Source organism: Mirounga angustirostris, unplaced genomic scaffold (assembly GCF_029215605.1).
Source record: "Mirounga angustirostris isolate CCGP_5_RB_7025 unplaced genomic scaffold, mMirAng1.0.hap1 SCAF_7, whole genome shotgun sequence".
Lineage (NCBI taxonomy): Eukaryota > Metazoa > Chordata > Mammalia > Carnivora > Phocidae > Mirounga > Mirounga angustirostris.
The window spans coordinates 15,385,514-15,408,007 of NW_026991715.1; the positions used below are offsets into that span (position 1 = coordinate 15,385,514).

At 40.9% G+C, this 22,494-nt stretch overlaps 1 protein-coding gene across 7 annotated transcripts in view; it reads left to right on the forward strand.

Annotated features, from left to right (window-relative positions):
- The first annotated feature begins 13,471 nt into the window (after window positions 1-13,471).
- The window catches only part of DMXL1 (Dmx like 1), a 135,680-nt gene continuing 126,657 nt past the window's right edge, over window positions 13,472-22,494 (forward strand). For 3 of the 7 annotated variants that reach the window (XM_064595807.1, XM_045891422.3, XM_045891433.3), the window contains exon 1: window positions 13,472-14,048. In XM_064595807.1, coding sequence (XP_064451877.1) covers window positions 13,962-14,048 — 87 coding nt within the window. In that variant the 5' untranslated portion in view covers window positions 13,472-13,961. The remainder of the gene's footprint in view (window positions 14,049-22,494) is intronic. The other 4 variants (XM_045891382.3, XM_045891401.3, XM_045891392.3 and 1 more) reach the window with 2 other exon arrangements.

Genomic DNA, 22,494 nt, shown 5'->3' on the forward strand with positions numbered 1-22,494 from the left:
GTAGGGTAGCTCTATTTTTAACTTCTTGAGGAACCTCTACTTTATTCAACCATCAATCGATAGACACTTGGCTGCTTCCACAACTTGGTTATTGTAAATAATGCTGCTATAAACATAGAGGTGCATGTATCCTTTGGAATTATTGTTTTTGTATTCTTTGAGTAAATACCCAGAAGTGCGATTGCTAGATCTCAAGGTAGTTCCATTTTTTAACTTTTTTTTTAAAGATTTTATTTGTTTATTTATTTGAGAGAGAGAGAGAGAGAGCACATGAAACAGGGGGAGGGTCAGAGGGAGAAGCAGACTCCCTGCCGAGCAGGGAGCCCGATGCGGGACTCGATCCCGGGACTCCAGGATCATGACCTGAGCCGAAGGCAGTCACTTAACCAACTGAGCCACCCAGGCGCCCACCATTTTTTAACTTTTTGAGGAATCTCCATACTGTTTTCCAGAGTGGCTGTACCAGTTTGCATTCCCACCAATAGTGCAAGAGAGTTCCTTTATCTCTACATCTTCGCCAAAACTTGTTGTTTCTGGTGTTTTTGATTTTAGCCATTCTGACATGTGTGAGGTGATATATCTTTGTAGTTTTGACTTGTATTTCCCTGATTCCAAGTGATGATGAGCATCTTTTCGTGTGTCTGTTGGCCATCTAGAGGTCTTCTTTGGAGAAATGTCTGTTCATGTCTTCTGCCCATTTTTAAATTGGATTATTTGTTTTTGGGGTGCTGAGTTTTATAAGTTCTTTGTTAAGTTCTATAAGTTCTTTAACCCTGTATCAGATACTCATTTGCAAATATCTTCTCCCATTCCATAGGTTGCCTTTTAGTTTTGTTGATTGTTTCCTTCACTGTGTAGAAGCTTTTTGTTTTGATCTAGTCCAAACAATTTATTTTTGCCTTTGCTTCCCTTGCCTCAGGGGACCTATCTAGAAAAAAGTTGCTATGGCTGATGTTAGAGAAATTACTGCCTGTGCTCTCTAGGATTTTTATGGTTTCAGGTCTCACATTTAGGTCTTTAATCCACTTTGAATTTATTTTTCTGTTTGGTGTGAGAAAATGGTCCAGTTTCATTCTCCTACATGTGGCTGTCCAGTTTTCCCAACACCCTTTGTTGAAGAGACTGTCTTTTTCCCATCAAATAGTCTTTCCTGCTTGGCTGAAGATTATTTGACCATATAATTGTGGTTTAATTTCTGGATTTTCTAATCTGTGCCGTTAATCCATGTCTCTGTTTTTGTGTCAGTACCATACTGTTTTCATTACTACAGCTTTGTAATATAACATCAAGTCCGGAATTATGATGCCTCCAGCTTTGCTTTTCTTTTTCAAGATTGCTTTGGCTATTCAGGGCCTTTTGTGGTTTCATGCAAATTTTAGGGTTTTTCTAGCTCCATGAAAAATCCTGTTGGCATTTTGATAGGGATTGCACTGACTGTGTAGACTGCTTTGTGTAGTGTGGATATTTTTTGTGTGTGTGTAGTATGGATAATATTTGTTCTTTCAGCACATGAGCATGGAATGTCTTTCCATTTCTTTGGGTACATTCACCCCTTTTTAAAATAGGTTTACTGATGGGCGCCTGGGTGGCTCAGTTGGTTAAGCGACTGCCTTCGGCTCAGGTCATGATCCTGGAGTCCCAGGATCGAGTCCCGCATCGGGCTCCCTGCTTGGCGGGGAGTCTGCTTCTCCTTCTGACCCTCCTCCCTCTCATGCTCTCTGTCTCTCATTCTCTCTCTCTCAAATAAATAAATAAAATCTTTAAAAAAAAATAGGTTTACTGAGATATAATTCACATGCTGTATAATTCACGCTCCTTCTTCAAGAAGGATTTGCATCCTACTTTGCAGAAAGACTTGAAGACTATCAAGTTGAACCTTTGTTACTTCACCTCCACCTTCTCTAGCTAAAGGTCTTTATCTCTACATTTACCATTTCCAAGTCCAACCCCTCCACCCTTGATTCCTTATATCATTGGTCTTTACTCCATCAAAAATCTTTTAAATCTTTCTATTTGTGTAAGTAATTAGTTCTTAGATAGGGTTTTCCGAAGGAGGCATAAGGAGAGGGTGTGACACAAATGGGGTTAGCTAAGCCATGTGGTCAGACAGCAAGAGGTCTGGGCAGGGCATGATTGCTGACTAGACTGAGACTTCAGGGCTTGGCAAGCTTAGGAAACTGAACGGGCTTTAAAGCCTCTTCCCAAGGTAGCAATCAAGGTCCGAGAAGCAAACTAATTAGACTCTTCAGGATGGTGGTCCAGAGCCAGAGCTAGAAAGGACTTGTTCTCTGACTGAAGCCTAGGAAACTATTGCTCTTTTATCTACTTTAATCCAGGTATTCTCCAGTCAGCACCTCTCCTTGTCAGAACCTTCTAGATACCAGGGAAATTCAATCGCTTCTTAATCCTTAACAAACAAAAAAACTAACTAACAAACTGATTTTTAAAAGAAGCATGGAAGGAAGGGGGGGAAGGAAAGAAAGAAGGAAGGAAGGAAAGCAAAAGAAAGATAGTCTGTCTTTATGTATTCAAGAGCTGTCAGTGGCCAGTTTAAATTCAAGGGTTGGCTGGAAGATTGAGTTGCTCATGGTGGGCTAATTCTTCAGAGCCTTAAATTTTTGTTTATTTTTTTAAGATTTTTATTTATTCATTTAAGATAAAGAGAGAGTGAGAGAAGGAACATGAGTGGTGGGGAGGGGGGTAGGCAGGGGGCCGAGGGAGAAGCAGACTCCCCACTGAGCAGGGAGCCTATCGAGGGGCTCGATCCCAGGATCCTGAGATCATGACTTGAGCTGAAGGCAGACGTTTAACCAACTGAGCCACCCAGGTGCCCCAGAGCCTAGTGATTTTCTTCATAGTTTTCCACTCTCAGCACCCAGCTTAAGAAAAGGACAATGAGTAGATACAAAGGCAAAGACAATTTATAGATACTGTTGCCAGCCAATGCCTCCTTACAACCTCCTTGTGAGTTCCTGAAGTTCACCAATGACCTCCCAAAATCCTAAATCCAATGCTCTCTTCTTGGACTCGACTTCTTTTTTCACTCTGAGCAGCGTAGTTTTCCATTTTTTTTCAAACACCACACTTCTTAAAGTTCCTCCTTTGGTTCCTACCTGACCCTCCCACCCACCTGACTGCATTAGAGGACCTGACCACTACTGGGTAGTCACTAAGCTTTAGTTCTTGGTTCTCCACTGCTGGCTTTCTTCCCCTTCTCTTCCTGGAAACCACTTCCCTTCCTGAGGGTCAACTCTTGACACTTACTGAATATCTCCCAATTTTTTTTTTTAAGATTTTATTTATTTATTTGACAGAGACAGAGATAGTGAGAGCAGGAACACAAGCAGTGGGAGGGGGAGAGGGAGAAGCAGGCTTCCCCCCGAGGAGGGAGCCCGATGTGGGACTCGATCCCAGGACCCTGGGATCATGACCTGAGCCGAAGGCAGATGCTTAACGACTAAGCCACCCAGACGCCCGAATATCTCCCAATTTTGCATTCTTGAGCTACAATCCCATCTCTCTGTCTCTTACCTTGGATGTCCTATGATTACTTCAAATTCAAACACTAAAATCAGTCTTGGCCTTCCCCACCTAAAAAGGCTTGTCCTGCTATTTTCTCCCCATTTTTCTCTACATTAGCAAAATGCCATTTTGTGAGTCACCCAACTCTGTTAATCAGCAACCTGTCTCCATTCCTGCGCTTCTATGAGAAACTTTGAAAATCTCTTACCCCTTCTTCTCCAGGATGAAAATGTTCTAAGCAAACAAATGTACCATTTTAGACACTCAAGTTCATTATATACAGGAGAAAGTTAGAAACACGTAGAAATACCATCCTATATTATTTTTTAATTTCATTTTTGAGAACACAAACTTGGTGAGATTGTTTTTCAGAACTATATACAGCAAAAGTGACTTTTTCATATATAGCAAAAAAGCATTTCTTTTATCTACCTCGTGTTCTTAAGATTCAGGAAGCAAAAGACCCTATCTGCTGAAAATCCATTATTGATTCAGATAGATGTGCTTTAATTAAAGCACTGTTTACAACTTGGAGCACGTGCTCTCTCTGGATGCTTTTGATCTAAGAACTATAATCAAAAGCCTCTGCACTGAGAATATGGCAGTGTTCTTTCAGAACACAGGGAAAGAAAAGTACTCAGACCATTTTAATCTCTAGCAATTTCAGGCACAGAAATGAGGGTTTTTAGAATGCTGCTTACTGAATTTCCTTCTCAAAAAGGTTCTGTTTCTTTGCTATAAAGAAAAGGAAAAATCAACATGTGAAATCAATTCATCTCTGCTTTCTTCTATTTATTCAGAGCTCTGCCAGATTTTTTCCGTGGAATTAATTTTCTACCTAGTGACTATACTTTTATTTAAAAAAAAATCCTACCTGCAGCAATTGTGCCAAGTCATGTAGAGTTATATATAGAACACTTTTCAGGAATGGTATTCTTCTTGGCTTTTTTCCTATCTGATGTTCTCTCTGCTGCTTCACATGCTAATATTTTCTGACGATTCAGGAAAATTGGAACGCTCTTGCTTGTTGGACTATAAGTTATTGCATATTAATCTTGGGATTCAAAGTGAAGAAACAGAATTAAAACTCAAACCCCTTTAAGAAAAAAAAAACAGGTAGGGAAGATTTGGGGATCACATAATTGGGCAAGATAGGCATGATGTTGGACTGAACCAAGAGTTCAAGTGAGGTTGTCATGACATCCTCATCGTTCTGGTCAAAAATAGAACTTAGCTCTACTTTTCTCTCTCCATTCTTCCCTAAAACACTCAATCATCATCTCTGGTCAGGGACCATGGTCCTTTCTTTAAAAAATGCAAGTGTTCTGGGGCGCCTGGGTGGCTCAGTCGGTTAAGAGTCTGTCTTCAGCTCAGGTCATGATCTCAGGGTCCTGGGATGAGCCCAGGTAGGGCTCCACGCTCAGTGGGGAGTCTGCTTGTCCCTCTCCCTCTGCCCCTTCCCCCCCTCCTTGTGCTCTTTTTTTTCTCACTCACTCTCAAATAAATAAAATCTTAAAAAAAAAAAAATGCAAGTGTTCCCTGCTAGCTGCAGCAGGAAAATCCCAGAGAAGGATTCTGATTGACTCAGCTGGAGTCCATTCCTGAGTCAATTACTGTGGCCAGTGAACCTAAGGTAAGGCAGGACTGCCCAGTGATTAAGGGTGGGATTTTGTAGATTTCTGTCATCTACTTTGAATGCGCTTTCTGATGCTTGCCAAGCTTGTAATCCCATTGTCATGAGAACTGTACCTGCCATTCCCCCCACTTCGGTGTAGGACCCTGGAGCCCAAGCATTGACCAGGAAGAGGCAGTCAGGTTAGGCTCACTTCTCATTTCATCCATCTCTCTCTAGCACCTATTTCTACTTCCCTAGGCAGAAGGGGGTAAAAATAAGGATATGCTCTCAGTCCACTTCTTTCTAAATTTGGGATTATTTGTGAGGATTCTTTTTTTTTTAAAGATTTTATTTTATTATTTATTTGACAGAGAGAGAGACAGCGAGAGAGGGAACACAAGCAGGGGGAGTGGGAAAGGGAGAAGCAGGCTTCCCGCGGAGCAGGGAGCCCGATGCGGGGCTCGATCCCAGGACCCAGGGATCATGACCTGAGCCGAAGGCAGACGCTTAACGACTGAGCCACCCAGGCGCCCTATTTGTGAGGATTCTTATGATTTGTCTGTAACTTTCAAGGATTGCTTCTTGGAGATGCAAGTACAGCCACATGAAGCCTGAGCAGAATCTTGGACTTGTGCAGGTGGCCATCACTTTTTTTTGTTGGTTTATCTCATGTGGTTGTGTTGCTTTCCTGATGTGGTTGTTGCTGACAAAAGTTTTACTGTTTTCAAATATATATTTAAGTATATATGTATTTATTTAGTTTATATATATTGGTGGATGGTGCATGACACAGCATCACTCTCCCATCTTTATGCAGAAATAGACTCACTTATACTGCATAATTAAAGGGGCCACTTAAGTGCTTCTTACCTAGACACAGATTGCTTCAAGGGTATGTTGTCTGAGGCGGAAAAGAAGCTGGGAGTTTCTTTTGCTGGAAAATTTCATGTTCTACCTCATCAGTTAGTTCATACCACATACATGATTGAGTGTAAGCATAGTTCCTGACAAGCTTCATTTATACTGTAATTGGGGAAAAATCTTTCTCTCCCCCTCTGCACACACCTTCTGTTTTCTTTGCTTCCAGAATATTTTGGTGTTTTGTAGTTATTCCTTCCCACACTTGAGAAACATTCCCAACATTTCTGTTCATTAATTTACCTTCCCTATCTCTTCTCACCTTTTCAGCTGGGGGGAAGCGGTGGGTAATGATGATTTCCAAATCATATTCCCCATTCTTCTTTTTTTCAAGATGATTTTTTAGAGACATTTTAGATTCATAGCAAAATTAAGAGGAAGTGGGGCACCTGGGTGGCTCAGTTGGTTAAGCGTCTGCCTTCGGCTCAGGTCATGATCCAGGGGTCCCGGGATCGAGCCCCGCATCGGGCTCTCCCTGCTCCGCAGGAAGCCTGCTTCTCCCTCTCCCTCTGCCTGCCTCTCTGCCTACTTGTTCTCTCTCTATCTCTCTGTCAAATAAATAAATAAAATCTTTAAAAAAAATTAAGAGGAAGTTACAGAGATGTCCCAAATAACCCTGCCCTCACCCCACACATAGCTTCCCCATTATTGACACCCTCCATCGGAGTGATACATTTTTTACAACTAATGAACCTACACTGACACATCGCAATCACCCAAAGTCTACAGTTTACCTAAGGGTTCACTCTTGGTGGTGTACATTCTAAAGGTTTGGACATGTATCCACCCTGATAGTATCATTCAGAGTATTTTCACTGCCTTTTAGAAAAGCCTCTTGCTCCACCTATTCATCCCCAACCCCTGGCAATCACTGTTCTTTTTACAGTCTCCATAGTTTGGTTTTCTTCAGAATGTCATATAGTTGGAAGGATACAATGTGTAGCCTTTTCAGATTGGCTTTTTTCACCTAGTAATATACATTTAAGATTTCTCCATGACTGGGATGCCTGGGTGGCTCGGTTGGTTAAGTGTCTGCCTTCAGGTCATGATCCCAGGGTCCTCAGATCGAGTTCTGCATTGGGCTCCTTGCTCAGCGGGGAGCCTGCTTCTCCCTCTGCCTGTTGTTCCCCCTGTGTGCTCTCTCTCTAACAAGTAAAAAAATAAAATCTTAAAAAAAAAAAAAGATTCCTCCATGACTTATCATGGCTTAATACCTAATTTCTTTTTAGCACTGAATAATGTTCCATTGTCAGCATATACCACAGTTTATTTACCCATTTACTCATCAGTTATTCTATAACACATACATGATTGAGTGCAAGCATAGTTCCTGACAAGCTCTGTTTATACTCTAATTGGGGGGAAAAAACTCTTTTTCCCCCTTCTGCATACATCTCTTTTCTTTGCTTCCAGAATATGTCGGTGTTCCTTCCTTGTTTTGGCAATTACAAGTAACATTGTTAAAAACATCTATGTGCAGGATTTTGTGTGGACATAAGTTTTCAACTCCTTTGGGTAAATGCTAAGGAGCATGACTGCTGGATCATATGCTAAGAGTATATTTTGTTTGTAAGAAACCACCAAACTATTTTCCACTGTGACTACCAATTTACAGTGCCACCAACAATGAATGAGAGTTCCTGTTGCTCCACATCCTCACCAGCATTTGGTGTTGTCAGTGTTTCAGATTTTAGCCATTCTAATAGATGCATAGTAATATCTCAGGTTGTTTGTTTTCTTATTGTTGAGTTTTAATAGTTTGTTGTGTATTTCAGATAACAGTCCTTTTTCAGATGTGTTTTTTTGCATATATTTTCCCCCAGTCTATGATTTGTCTTCTCATTCTGTTGATATGTCTTTCACAGAGCAAAAGTTTTTACTTTAATAAAGCCCACCTTATCCATTGTTTCTTTCATGGATCATGCCCTTGGTGTTGTATCTAAGAAGTCAACATCGAACCCAAGGGTATCTGGGTTTTCTCTTACGTTATCTTCTAGGAATTTTATAGTTTTGTGTTTTATGCTTAGGTCTGTGATCCACTTTTGAGTTAGTTTTGTGAAGGTTTTAGGTCTGTGTCTAGATTAATTTTTTGTATATGGTTGTCCAGTTTTTCTAGCACCATTTGTTGCAAAGACTATCTTTGCTCCGCTGTATTGCCTTTGCTTCTTTGTCAAAGCTCAGTTGACTATATTTATGTGGGTCTATTTCTGGGCTCTCTCTTCTGTTCCATTGATTTGTTTGTCTATTCTTTTGCCAATACCACATTGTCTGGATTACTGGAGCTTTATAGTAAGTCTTAAAATTGTCTAGTATCAGTCCCCCAGCTTTGTTCTTCTCCTTCAGTATTGTGTTTGCTGGTTGTGTGTGTTTTTCCTCACTATAAAACTAGAATCAATTTGCCAATATCCACAAAATAACTCGCTGGGATCTTGATTGCGATAGTCCCTTTTCTTTATTACTTTTCCAGAGTCCATTGACCTCAGGTTGTTCCTGGATAAACAAAACTCCCTGCTGTTGTCTTGCTTCTCCTTTCTACACCTCCCCCTTTTTCCCAAACAAAAGGTCCCACATATTTATTACTAAATCAACCTATTAGTGCAGAAACATAAAAATAAAGAGAAGAGGCATACTCCCAATAAAACATGTCCAGCTGTCCAGATGGTAGTGATATTTTCAGTGATATAGTAATATGTAAGTTACCTTTAAGCAGCCTAAGTGAGCGCCATCTCCTGTGTGATTCCTTGGAGACCTGAAAACGTTCTTCCCCAAAGTCTCCTCTTGGAGTTGTACCTGATTCTACTATCAATTTTCATCCAAATCCATTGGAAAATGGGACAATTCCATTTTTGTTTCTTGGCCAGGAATTGTTTGATCCTGAAAGTCTTGTGAGAAGACACAGCAAAGGGTCAACCGCACATACCACAATGGCAGAGAAAGGGAGAGAGAGCAAAATTACATCTCCCGACTTCTACTTCCCCCTAATGAAAACTCCAATAGGAATAAGGAGAGTCATAGTCAGACAAAAGCCACAACTGATGGATGTGTGTGACTTACTCGTAATTTCAAGACTTTCCTAGAAGTATTTACCTTTAACCAAGTGAATATCTACCTAATTGGAAGATTCTACCTTTTCCTTTTGTGTGTCTCTTCCCCCTCCATTCTTAATTCTTCTGCTCTGTTTAGGAAGAATGTGGAGGAAGAGCAGACTTCTGCCCCCACTGCTCTTACTCCTACTGTAGTGACCTTTGGAGATGACCCCTGCCTCCCCACATCAACTCTTCTGTGTGTTAGAGAGAAGTGGCCCTCCCAGCACAAAGTTGCATTCCTTGCCTGTCCTTGTTAATTTATTCTAATTTATTCACTTTGCCCCTCCCCCACCCCAACCCCCACCTGAGAAGCGAGTACCGTGCCTCTTCCCTACAGCCTTCTGGTGTGGCCTGTCTAGGGAGAGGGCTTGGGTGCGGCCCAGCTGGAGGTTGATCTTGCTGTTTTTGTTTCTTGTTCTTGTGTTTGTGTTTTCTGGCATTTGCTGAGAGAGAAAAGAAATGTGAGCAAAGCAGAAGGAGGTGGGAAATGAATCCAAACCCTAGTATGCCCGTTCCCACCCCACCACCTTTCCCTTAGTGGTAGGAAAGTATCAGGAGTCTCTTGGCTGGAGATGTTTATTTTATCTTTCAACAAACTATGGTCTTTCTAGTTTGGGAGTAGGTCAAGGTAAGGAGGTCAGCTTTTCTTCCATCTTTAGGAAGGGGAAGAGAAAAGTATTTGGGGAAGATGGTTCTTTCTCCTGGAAAAATCACTGAAGATCCAACTTAAAGAAGTCATCTCACCTTCCCTGTCTCCTCTCACATTGTCAGCAAGGAGGTAAGTGGTAGACTCTGAATTCACTTTGGGATTCAGGGGTCTTTGGAAAACACTTAGAGGGCCTTTGCAGCCTACAAAATCTGAGTTCCAATCCTTGGGTGGTGATATGATCCAAATCTAATATGACGTTGGGCAATATTTAGTCTCTTTTTTAGTTTAGGTGTCTTCATTTGTAATATAGTACTTGTTGAGATTTAAATGAAGTAAATAAAATACCTATGATAGTGTAGACTGGGTGTATAATGAATAGTAGCTTTTATAAATAACTGCCCTTTAAGTGCTTATGGGTGGAGAACCCTTCAGCTGAGCAAGTGAGTGTGAGCCAAGAGTATTTAATGGCAATCTCCAAATTTTAGAGGTGTTAGAATTAATGTTTCTATAGTAACAATATTATAAATGATGGCTAGGGTCCTATTTCATTGCTCGAATATCTATTTGACCTGTAATATCTGTGATAGATTTTGCTACAGCAACGTTGCTGTTGCCAGTCCAGACAGGTTCCTGGGACAGTCAGTGTCTTAGATGCACAGACACCCTCATCTTATTTTTATGGAACAATAAGTTCCAAACACTTGTGTGAAATTCCAGCAACATCGTCCCCCTGATTCAGGCTTAGTTATAGGATGAGGGACTCTGTTTACTTCCAATCTTCCTCGTCTATTGAGTGTTGGCAGTGGGGACTGAAGCCCCTATTGGTGGCTTCCATGGCACAGGGACTGAGAGGACAGGAATTTATATTAATGAGTTTAAGGATGAGGGTGGCAGGGAGGAGGATAATGACAAGGATTTCAGGAAATCAGAGAGTGAAGAACAGGCATGAATACTTCTCAATCTGAGTGGACGTCCTATACGCTCCTTTTTTCCCCCCAGGGTCTCAAACAGCCTGTTAGCTTTCTTTACACTGTCACCACTCATTGAGTCTAATTAAAGTCCCCCTTCCCTTTGAGACTAGAACTTCTCCTGCATTGTTCAGTGGTTAATTGTATTCAACTCTGCATTTGTAGTGTGAAAACAGCCATAGATAATACCTAAACGATTACGTATGGCTGTATCCCAATATAATTTTATTTATGGACATGTGAACTTTATGTAATTTTCACTTATCATGAAATATTATTCTCTTATTGCTATTTTCAACCATTTAAAAATGTAAAAACCATTTTAGCTCAGGGCTGTATAAAACCAGACAGTAAGCAGGAGTTGCAGTGGAAGAAAAAAAGATAAATTACTAGCATTTAGTTGTTTCAATAAAACAGTTTATCTCCTATATATCAAAGACAGGTTGTTTTTTTGTTTTGTTTTGTTTTGTTTTTAAGATTTTATTTATTTACTTGAGAGAGAGAATGAGAGAGAGAGAGAGCATGAGAGGGGGGAGGGTCAGAAGGAGAAGCAGACCCCCTGCCGAGCAGGGAGCCCGATGCGGGACCCGATGCGGGACCCGATGCGGGACCCGATCCCGGGACTCCAGGATCATGACCTGAGCCGAAGGCAGTCACTTAACCAACTGAGCCACCCAGGCGCCCCAAAGACAGGTTGTTTAATGGGCAATTTAATAAAGTACTAGGAGTATTTCTTATGAATAAGAAGCAAAGGAATACCCTGGATTTTCATTAGGCATCATAGTGCTATAGTTTTAGATAGACTAGAATGTCCTCAGAACATTTCTGGCAGTCTCAAGCATCCCTGGGAAGTCTGATTTGGACCCGGGTTTGATACCTTTTGGAAAACCTTAGAAAGAGTAACTATATGTTAAAAGGTTAGGTTTATTTAGTAACAATGATAATAATAATAACAGCTAACATCTATTGAACTCTATGTGCCAAACACTGTTTTTATTTAATCCTCATGATGATTATATGAAGAAAGTCTACTACTATCTCTTGCTTATATATAAGGAAAGTAAAGCACAGAGAGATTAAATAACCTAAGGAGTGGTAAGGCTAGGATTCAAACTCAGGTAGTCTAACTCAAGGCTGAAGGAATTTAATAAAAACTAACAGATGTCCTGAGTTGCAGGAATGAAAATGCCAAGCAAAATGTTGTTGATAGGCTAAACTTGCTGATTTTACAGATGAGGAAAATGAGTCTTTCAAAGTTCCAAGGTCACACAGCTAATGTGAGATTAGGAGTAGATCTCAGATTTCCTAACTACTAGGTCACTCAGTTTCTCTTATTCTGCTATACTGCATGCCCTTAAAAACAAAAAACTGGGCAGGATAGAAAGAGTAAACACGTTGGGCCAGGTACAATTTATGTGGGACACAGAGAAAACTTCCTTTAGAATCTATAATATAAAATTAAAGCCACTCTGAATAAGATTTGAATATTAATAATTAAAACAGAAATTAAGTTGTAAGTATGTTAGACCTCAATAGTTTTTTTTAAAAAAACAAATTAAGTTTTAAGTCCCTTAGTTTTATAAAAAGACTGGGATAAATAATGGAATTCGTTTACAACTTTCAAATAAAAAAACGGAGATGGCTCTTAAACTTGTTTTTAAAGTAACTTTTTTTTGCAAAATAAAGTAAATGTACATTGCAAAAAATTTTGGCATAGGATAAAATTAATACTCCTCCCATCCAAGTATTGGTGTGAAGGTGTTTTTTTTTTTTTTTAACCACAAGAAAAGTATATAAAAATCAATTTAGCTATTTTTAACAAACTACTTTTTTCAGGTGGAGAGTTCCTTATTTACCTTCATCCGTTTCGCATTTATTCAACACCTACAGTGGAACAGTCACTGCGCTAGGGAGGAGGACCGTCCGTATAAAACACAGGGAAGGAAACATATAAACATATTTATCAATAATAACACAAAACTTGTGTCAAAATACACTGAGAGTATCTAGCAGTTGTAACTGTGACACTAATCATTTTGGAATCCTTAGGTTTTTGGGTTTTTTTTTTTTCCCCCGAAACAAACGCTCAACGTAGGGCTGGTGCAGTATTATGATCAGCACTACTTCAAAACCTATGTTCAGGACAACTGAGGTGAAAACACTTCATTTTAACACTTGTCGAGTATTTAAGTCTTTCAAAATCCCCTGTGTAGCGAATCGGAAGGACGCGTAAGGCTGGAGAAACTATCACGCCGGGACAGAGACCCTAGAAGGGTCGCATCTATTTGGAGTCCCCAAGGGCCGCCTGGGGGAGCGGTGCTTGTTGGGACTTGTAGTCTCTACCAGGACGGAGGACATTGCACCTCCATTTATAATGCATTTCTTCCTTTCAAGCTTTCTGGCCCGACGGATCAAGCCCTAGCCTAAAGCACAATGCGACTACTTCGACCTCCTTCTAGACTCATTGTGTTTCTGCTGGGGTTCTTCCGTGCAGCACTCAAACCCACAGACTCACTCACCAGCCTCAAAGCGATTGGCCTGTCCTCGGCGGTGGGCGGGGCCCTAGGTGGACTGGAGCTCGGGATTGGCCAGCATCTGACTAGACGAGGCGTTTTCTTATCCACTTGCGGATCTGTAAACTGTGGTAAAAAAGTGAGTCCTTTACCGCAGTACCCGTCTTCGCCGCGGGAAGTCTCGCGATATTTCGGCTGCGGGGACCTAGCGACGCGGAGTGAGCGGCAAAGGCCAGTGGGGGTGGCGGGCACCGGAGCCGGGAAGGGACAGGTCAGGCGGGGAAGGCGAGCGCGTGCTGCCTGCGCCACCGGGGCTCGGTCTGGGCCAGCCGCCCCGAGCCGAGAAGAAGTGTGTGGACTGCGCGGCCCTCCTCCGGGCCGTCGGCCTGGGGTCTCGGCCCTTGAGTCTACGCGGAGCTTCACCTGGGCCCCCGCGGGCTGTGACAGGTGCGCGGACGAGCGCAGCGCTGCGCCGCGCCCTCTCGGCGGCCCGCCCCCTCCGGGCCTTGCCCGCCAGGGCTCGGGATGAACTGCGGGCCCCAGCTGAGCGGCTCCGGCTCCCGGCGCCTGTCGCTGCCGCCGTCGCCGCCCAAGAGCGGCCGCCGCCCCTGAGGGAAGGAGGGAGGGAAGCGGCAGCTGACCCTGGGCATGAGCCGGACGCGGCGTCCGTTGCTGGACTAAGGCGCAGACATGAACCTGCACCAGGTGCTGACCGGGGCTGTGAACCCTGGCGACCACTGCTTCTCCGTGGGCAGCGTCGGCGACCAGCGCTTCACGGTGAGTGGAGGGAGGCTTCCGCGTCGCCCGTGGCGGGTCCGCGCCCCTGAGTCGGCCGGGATCGGGCCAGAATCACGAATCACGGGGCCGAGGCCAAGAACGCCTGGTCGCCCGCCCTGGGGTCCGCAGGTCCGCCTCGAAGGTCCCCGCCCCTAGGACCGGGTGGACCTGGCGTTTGAGAGCGAAGGAGGTAGAAACATGTTCGTCATCGAGGCACTGAGTCGGAAGTTAGAATGTTTTGCAGGATTTTTAAAGTTTCTAGTCTGACGTCCTTGGACTGGCATGGTTTATCACAATCGGTTACCCAGAAATAATTGTTGTAATGTGTGTGGGGGCTTTTCGTAGGCTTAAGTTGTCAAATTTAGAAATAGTTGGGATTGGTTTAATTTCTTTATGCTAATTTACGATCAGGTATCTTTGTAATTAAAGTGGGTGTCTTAAAACAATTACTGATTGTTTGCTATCGATATCTAGCGCTGAGTAATACAGTGAAAACAGTGTTTTCATTTACCTTTCTTCGTATTCACCGAGGAGTAACTTTGGAAAAAAGGAAAAAATATTTTTCATAAGTAATTCACTCCTGTCGTCCTTTGAATTCCATATGTAACAGTTTAGAAATCCTGGGAAACTTTTTATTTTAGATTGCTCACGTTCATTACTAAAAGTTGCATTACAGTGTTTCAATAAAACTCCTCTGGTGTGGAGTGGTAGTTCCAGGTTAAGATTTACTGAATGTCGCTCGTTTTTCATTGGGAAGAAGGCCCCAAACTTCTGGCTACTTAGCAGTGTAGTGGCATTTTCTGCTTTAACTATAGTTTTTATAATAATAATAATAATAATAATAATAATAATTTAATATATATAATATAATAATTTCAAACTGTAAGTAAGTACCGGCCCCGGTGCCCGCCACCCCCACTGGCCTTTGAGTCCCTTTGTCTAAACATATTTATAATGCTGAGGATATTTGCTGCAACTTGTGTTGTTATCTCTTAGTTATGATTAAAAGTAAAACTTAGGGGCGCCTGGGTGGCTCAGTCGGTTAAGCGACTGCCTTCGGCTCAGGTCATGATCCTGGAGTCGCGGGATCGAGTCCCGCATCGGGCTCCCTGCTCGGCAGGGGGTCTCCTTCTCCCTCTGACCCTCCCCCATCTCGTGCTCTCTCTGTCTGTCTCATTCTCTCTCTCAAATAAATAAATAAAATCTTAAAAAAAAAAAAAGAGGGCGCCTGGGTGGCTCAGTCGGTTAAGCGTCTGCCTTCGGCTCAGGTCATGATCCTGGAGTCCCGGGATCGAGTCCCGCATCGGGCTCCCTGCTCAGCAGGGAGTCTGCTTCTCCCTCTCCCTCTCCTGCTCTCTCTCTCTCTCTCAAATAAATAAATAAAATCTTAAAAAAAAAAAAAGAGGGCGCCTGGGTGGCTCAGTCGGTTAAGCGACTGCCTTCGGCTCAGGTCATGATCCTGGAGTCCCGGGATCGAGTCCCGCATCGGGCTCCCTGCTCGGCAGGGAGTCTCCTTCTCCCTCTGACCCTCCCCCATCTCGTGCTCTCTCTGTCTGTCTCATTCTCTCTCTCAAATAAATAAATAAAATCTTAAAAAAAAAAAAAGAGGGCGCCTGGGTGGCTCAGTCGGTTAAGCGACTGCCTTCGGCTCAGGTCATGATCCTGGAGTCCCGGGATCGAGTCCCGCATCGGGCTCCCTGTTCGGCGGGGAGCCTGCTTCTCCCTCTGGCCCTCCCCCCTCTCATGTGCTCTCTCTCTCTCCTCTCATCCTCTCTCTCAAATAAATAAATAAAATCTTAAAAAAAAAAAGTAAAACTTAATTTTATGTAAGCAAGTGAAACAAAGTAAACAGCTTAACAGATCCCCCAGGTTTTCTTCTTTTTTACTTATGAATTATTTTGTAGTCTTAGTCAGAATAAATCTTAGATTAAATAATAGTAGTTATTTAACATGGTATAGGAATTCCATACCTGAATTGTGCTTTTAGATCTGTGACAACTAAGTATTTCGCTCTCAGGGAGAGCCTGTACCTCCACTCTGGAGAGATTCATACACACCTTAGCTTGCATTTGACACTAGCAATTTTGAGATTCTCATGCTAAATGTTAATCTAGCCTGAATACTCAAGGGAAGAGTGAAGTCTGAGGGCCTCAGTGAGCTACTACAAACTCCCTATAGCTGGACATTGCTCTCTGTTCTTGCCATTAAAGATGGAAGAAATGGAAGAAATAAGCAGCATCCTAAGGGGGTTTTCCTAGTGGGAGATTATAGGATGGTAATATCTCCTAAAGTTATGAGTGCTTTCTCCAGTGTAAATTCCAACAACTTTTTCTTTCTTTTTTATTTATTTATTTGAGACAGAGAGAATGAGAGAGACAGAGAGCACATGAGACGGGGGAGGGTCAGAGGGAGAAGCAGACTCCCCGCCGAGCAGGGAGCCCGACGCGGGACTCGATCCAGGGACTCCAGGATCGTGACCTGAGCCGAAGGCAGTCGCTTAACCGACTGAGCCACCAGGCGCCCCAACAACTTTTTCTAAGAAGGCTTTCGGAATCTATGCCACAGTGTGAACTTCAAAGTACATACAATATACTGGCCTATTTATACACTTAGATGACCCCTCTGAGTGTATATAAAACCTTGGTGAATGCCTCCATGTTATTTTAAAGAAGAGATGAGCTAATATACCAGAGACTATATGTGGTTATTGTACACCATAATGTTGCTGCTTCTACGACCGTATTTTTAAATCTATTTCCATTGACCACATTTTTTTTTTTAAGATTTACCTACCTATCAGAGAGCGAGCGAGCGAGCGAGGCGCGAGCGAGCACGGGAGAGAGCTGCGCGTGCAGGGGGGAGGGGCATAAGGAGAGGGAGCGAGAGTCTTAAGCGGACTCCGCCCCGAGCGCAGATCTAGGGGGTGGGGGCGGTGGGGCTCAGTCTCTCCACCCGGAGCCAAAACCAAGAGTTGGACCCTTAACTGATTGCGCCACCCAGGTGCCCCTCCATAGACCATACGTGAATCATCTACCAAGCCTACTGCAGATTTCTCCCAGATCTGAGGAAGGATTCTAGTAAAGTAAAATTTCCATTTCTTTAGTATAAAGAGATCCTAGTTCTCTAATTTGGGTGGTAGTTTAAGGATTAACAATCATCTTTTTACTTTGTACCCAATCCAAACTTGGCACTTTTTTTTTTAAGATTTTATTTATTTATTTGACAGAGAGACAGCGAGAGAGGGAACACAAGCAGGGGGAGTGGGAGAGGGAGAAGCGGGCTTCCCGCCGAGCAGGGAGCCCGATGCGGGGCTCCATCCCAGGATCCTGGGACCATGACCTGAGCCGAAGGCAGACGCTTCAGGACTGAGCCACCCGGGTGCCCCCCATCCTTGGCACTTTAACATTAAGTTGCTAGTTCTATTACAAAACAAGTTTCTTGCCTTTAGTTTCCTCGACACCATATACATCTTAAATTTATCTCTCTTGAAATTGCCTGGTTTTTTATGTTAAAAAGCAGATCTGTTTATTGTTTACTCCTTGAATTCTGTTTTTAATCTCTTCTGATTTTTGACTTCTTTGATAGGAAGATAGCAAACATTAATGGTAGATGGTATGTACAGACCAAAAAAAAAATCTCTAGATTTCAGTTTGACTTGAGGGAGGGATAGGAGATCTTCCTCTTGGAGACCCCTTTGAAGAATGATTTTATTCCTCCTGGTACTTCATGCCTTTTGTGAAGACATCCTGTGTTTGCAATTCCTCCCTTCTCGTGTTTGCTGATAACTTACCTGTTCTTGTTTTGAAAGATTAAAAGAAATGAGATCCTGTTTTCCAAAGGAAGTCTGACAGGTTTTAAATTGAAATGAAATTGAATGCCAGCTCTCATGGGTTCTAGATTTTAAAATATGTACTTACTAATACAATTTGTTTGTCTAAGTATTAGATAACACTTTTACTGCTTAAGCTGGCATGAAATATTTTGACTTCCCTATTAGTATGAGAACTTCTAGTAGGGAGTGACCATGTCTCTTATGCTGTCAAGGCACTTTATTTGTACTTCCATTGTATCATTAACCAGTATTGCCTTGTGTCTCCCATGGTTTCGTTATGACCATCTAGAACAGTGATTAAGGTATTGGTGACTCCTGTTAATAGAGTTATTACTTGGATTTGACTTCCAGCCTCATCCCTTATAGTTAGTTGTACATCTATGAACAAGTTCTTTTTTTTTTTTTTTTTAAAGATTTTATTTATTTATTTGACAGAGAGAGACACAGCGAGAGAGGGAATACAAGCAGGGGGAATAGGAGAGGGAGAAGCAGGCTTCCCACGGAGCAGGGAGCCCGATGCGGGGCTCGATCCCAGGACCCTGGGATCATGACCTGAGCCGAAGGCAGACGCTTAACGACTGAGCCACCCAGGCGCCCCTATGAGCAAGTTCTTTTAAATTCCTTTTTTTCTCATCTGTAAAATGGGGCCAAAGTGGTACCTATTCATAGGGTTGTTACATGAAAATGTCCTAAGTTCTAAGTTCATTGTTTAATATATGTAAACCGCTCAAAAATGTCAATTATAAAAATTAAAGTTTTACTCATTCTAATCCTTGGCACATAAATACTGGTTGAATTGAAGAATAGTAGTTAAAGAAGCCTTACTGAAATATAATTAAAAGTCTCTGTGTTTTAAAATAGCTTTAATAATTTAGATTTGAGTCCAAATAAAATACTTCTATTAAAGTTCCTTTAAACTTTTTTCAGTCACTTGTTATGCTTTTTACCCTCAGTATCAGGTGAGCAACGGTTTTCCTGTACACTAAGCAAAAATTCTTTTTTTTTTCTCTCTTTACCTGAATGCTTCCCTCAGTCTTTTTTCCTTGTTAATTTCCTACTATTTTTAGAGTGAAAATATGTGAGTAAACTGGTCCTGATCTGTTGACAACTTTTGTTTTTAAAATAAGTATTTTGTTTATGGAAGATAAATAGTAGGTTAAAAAGAGGCACAGTTAATTTGAATCTAGATTTTCTGGTATTCCTGTGCATACTGATGACATATGCTTTAATATACAATAGATTTTTTTTCTTTTCATTTCATACTTTATAGTTAGTGTTGAAATGAAATGGAAAGGGAGGTAACTTGTAAGAGATAGACTATGTTAATATTTAGGACTTCCTGTCTCTCGTTTGGAATTTAAACATCTTTGCTATAGGAGAGAGAGCGAACATGTTAGAGCTCCAGGCTCCCTTTTTTTTGTATTAGACAACCCAGTGTTCACAGCCAGGGGACCCAGATTAGAAGTCAAAAGACTGACTGCAGCTATCTGGTTGTTGGTAGAGAAATGGAGGCTGAATTAGCATTCTTTCTCCTCTTTCTGTCATGGTAAGCATCCTTTAGTTTAGCTTTTGGTTTTGTTCACTCTAGGGAAACCTTTATAGGTAGGAGAATAGAAAGGGGTTTTTTGGTTGTCTAGTTTTTTTGGAGGGGGCTTATGGGTCTTTGTAAGTGGAGACAATACAGGAGGGGAAAGTTTGATACTATTTACATCTGGAAAAAAGATCTTTGTGGTTCTCATATGTCATCACCAGTACATCAGACTTCTTTTTAAAAAGTGGCCTATTTTAAAATACTCTGTTTTAAATTGTATTAAGGTACCTTTAAGATTATTGAAGCAATACTAAATTTTAACATTATATGTTTAAAAATGAGAAAAATGTTCATTACAACATTTTACAATTCAAGTCATTTAACCAGGAATTATACCAGGAAGAAATTCCTTGGAGTATTTACCTGGTATGGTTGGTTAAAACAGAACAGTGAAAACAAGAAATCAGGTGTTTTACAGACATCACAATACTTCCAAGTTCGAATACCAGCTGTTACAGCCTTGGGTAATTTTTGAAATTTAGAATATTTGAGAAGGTTTTCTGTCACAATTTCAAGTAAAAAATCATGATTATGTGCTTGATAGCACATACATGAATTCAGGTCTTCCTGTGCATCTTGTTTAGTCTCAAAATTAGTAAACCTAATATTACAGGTACCTAATAAAAAAATTTTCACTTACTAATTTCATTTTCATTGGCTAGTAATAGATTGTTCTGATTACAGATCTCTTGACAGAAGCAGCTAATGTATCAATGATCAGTAAATGCACATTAATTTTGAGTACCAAATAGCATGGAGGTTTATTTGATAAATCAGTGCTGTTCTTACTGTTTTGATATACAATATAGTCAGGACACCTTGAAGGGAGATTTTGAGAATTTATTTTAGAAAAATCTGTCAAACTAGTTTTAGATTTGGGTTTAGAAATACTATGTATTATATTACTTCTTAGGTTTTTATTTAAACCAGGTTGATGGATTATATAGAGAATTCAGTGGTACATACTTAGCCCACTTTAAAGCTGTTTTCCCTGTTCTTTGTAGGGAGATGGCTTGGTGTACTTCATGCTTTTTACCTCATCATGTTGTATAAACTACAGAGAAGATTGAATTAATTTTAATAGTCTTCTAGAACTATGCATTAGAAGATGTGTCTGTTTTAAGTGATTTTTGAATGATACCCAGATTGGATTATCTGTATAGATTTATGTCTTTTTTCCCAGCTTTATTGAGATGTAATTGACATATATTGTTGTTTAAATTTAAGGTGTACATTGTGATGATTTGATACATGCATATGCTGCGAAATGTTCATCACAGTAAGGCTAGTTAACATACCCTTTACTTTGCATCATTACCGTTTTGTTGTTGTGGTGGTGAGAACATTAAAGCTTTACTCTTAGAGCAGCTTTCAAGTATATAATACAATATTGTTAACTACAGTTACCATGCTGTACATTAGATCCCTGGAACTTACTTATCTTACAACTGAAAGTTTGTACCCTTTGACCAAAATCTCACATTTCCCCACCCCACAGCCCCTGTCAACCACCATTCTATTCTCTGTTTCTATTAGTATAATGTTTTTAGATTCCATATGTAAGTGGAATACATATATAGTGTATTTGTCTTTCTCTCTTTGACTTATTTACTTAGCATTATGCTGTCAATGTTGTCACAGATGTCAGGATATTTTTCTTTTTTATGGCTAAATACTATTCCATTGTGTATATATACCCTATTTTCTTTATCCACCCATCTGTTGTTGGACACTTAGGTTGTTTGCATGTCCTGGTTGTGAATAAATGCTGCAGTGAATATGGGAGTGCAGGCATTTCATTGAGATAGCCATTTTATCATCTTTGGATATATACCCAGAAGTTGGATTGCTGAATCATATGGTAGTTCTATTTTTAATTTTTTTTAAGGAACTTTCCTACTGTTTTCCCTAGCATCTATAACAGTTTACATTCCCGACAAGAGTGCACAAGAATTTCCTTTGGTCTGCATCTTCACCAGCACGTTATCTCTTGTCTTTTTGATGATTGCCATTCTAATAGGTGTAAGGTGATATCTCATTTTGGTTTTGATTTGTATTTCCCTAATGATTAGTGATGAAGAAATTTTTTTTCATATACCTACTAGCCACCTGTATGTCTTTTTTTTGAAAAATGTCTATTCAAGTTCTTTACCTTTTTAAAAATCAGATTTTTTTTTTTTTTTTTTTGCTATTGAGTTGCATGAGTTCCTTACATACTTTGGATATTAACTCCTATCAGAGATGGTTTGCAAAATTTTCTCCCATTCTGTAAGTTGACTCGCTGTTTGTGCTTTTGGTGTCATATCAAAAAAGTCATACTAAGACCAATGTCAAGGAGCTTTTTCTCTGTGTTTTCTTCTAGGAGTTTTATGGTTTCAAGTCTTACATTTAAGTCTGTGATCCATTTTGAGTTGATTTTTATGTACAATGTAAGATAAGGGTCCAGTTTTATTCTTTTGCATATGGATGTGCAGTTTCTCAACACCATTTATTAAAGAGACTATCCTTTCCCCGTTATGTATTCTTGGTGCCTTTGTCGAAGATTAGTTGACCATATGTGCACAGGTTTATGTCTGAGCTCATGATTCTCTGCCTTTTTTGTCTATGCGCCTGTCTTTATGCTAATAGCATGCTGTTTTGGTTACTATAGCTTTGTGATATAGTTTGAGATCAGGAAGTGTGATGGCTGGAGCTTAGTTCTTGCTCAAGATTGCTTTGGCTTTTTGGTGTCTCTTGTGGTTTCATATGAATTTGGGGATTTTTTTTTTCCTGTGAAAAATGCCACTAGGATTTTGAGAGGGATTGCACTGAATCTGTAGATTGCTTTGGATAGTATGGACATTTAAACAGTATTCTTCCAATCTAAGAACACAAGATATTTTTCCATTTATCTGTGTCATCTTCAGTTTCTTTAATCAGTATTTTATAGTTTTCAGTGTATAAGATCTTTCACCTTTTTAAAATTGTTAAGTATTTTACTTTTTGATGCTGTCATAAGTTGTTTTCTTAATTTCTTTTTTTTT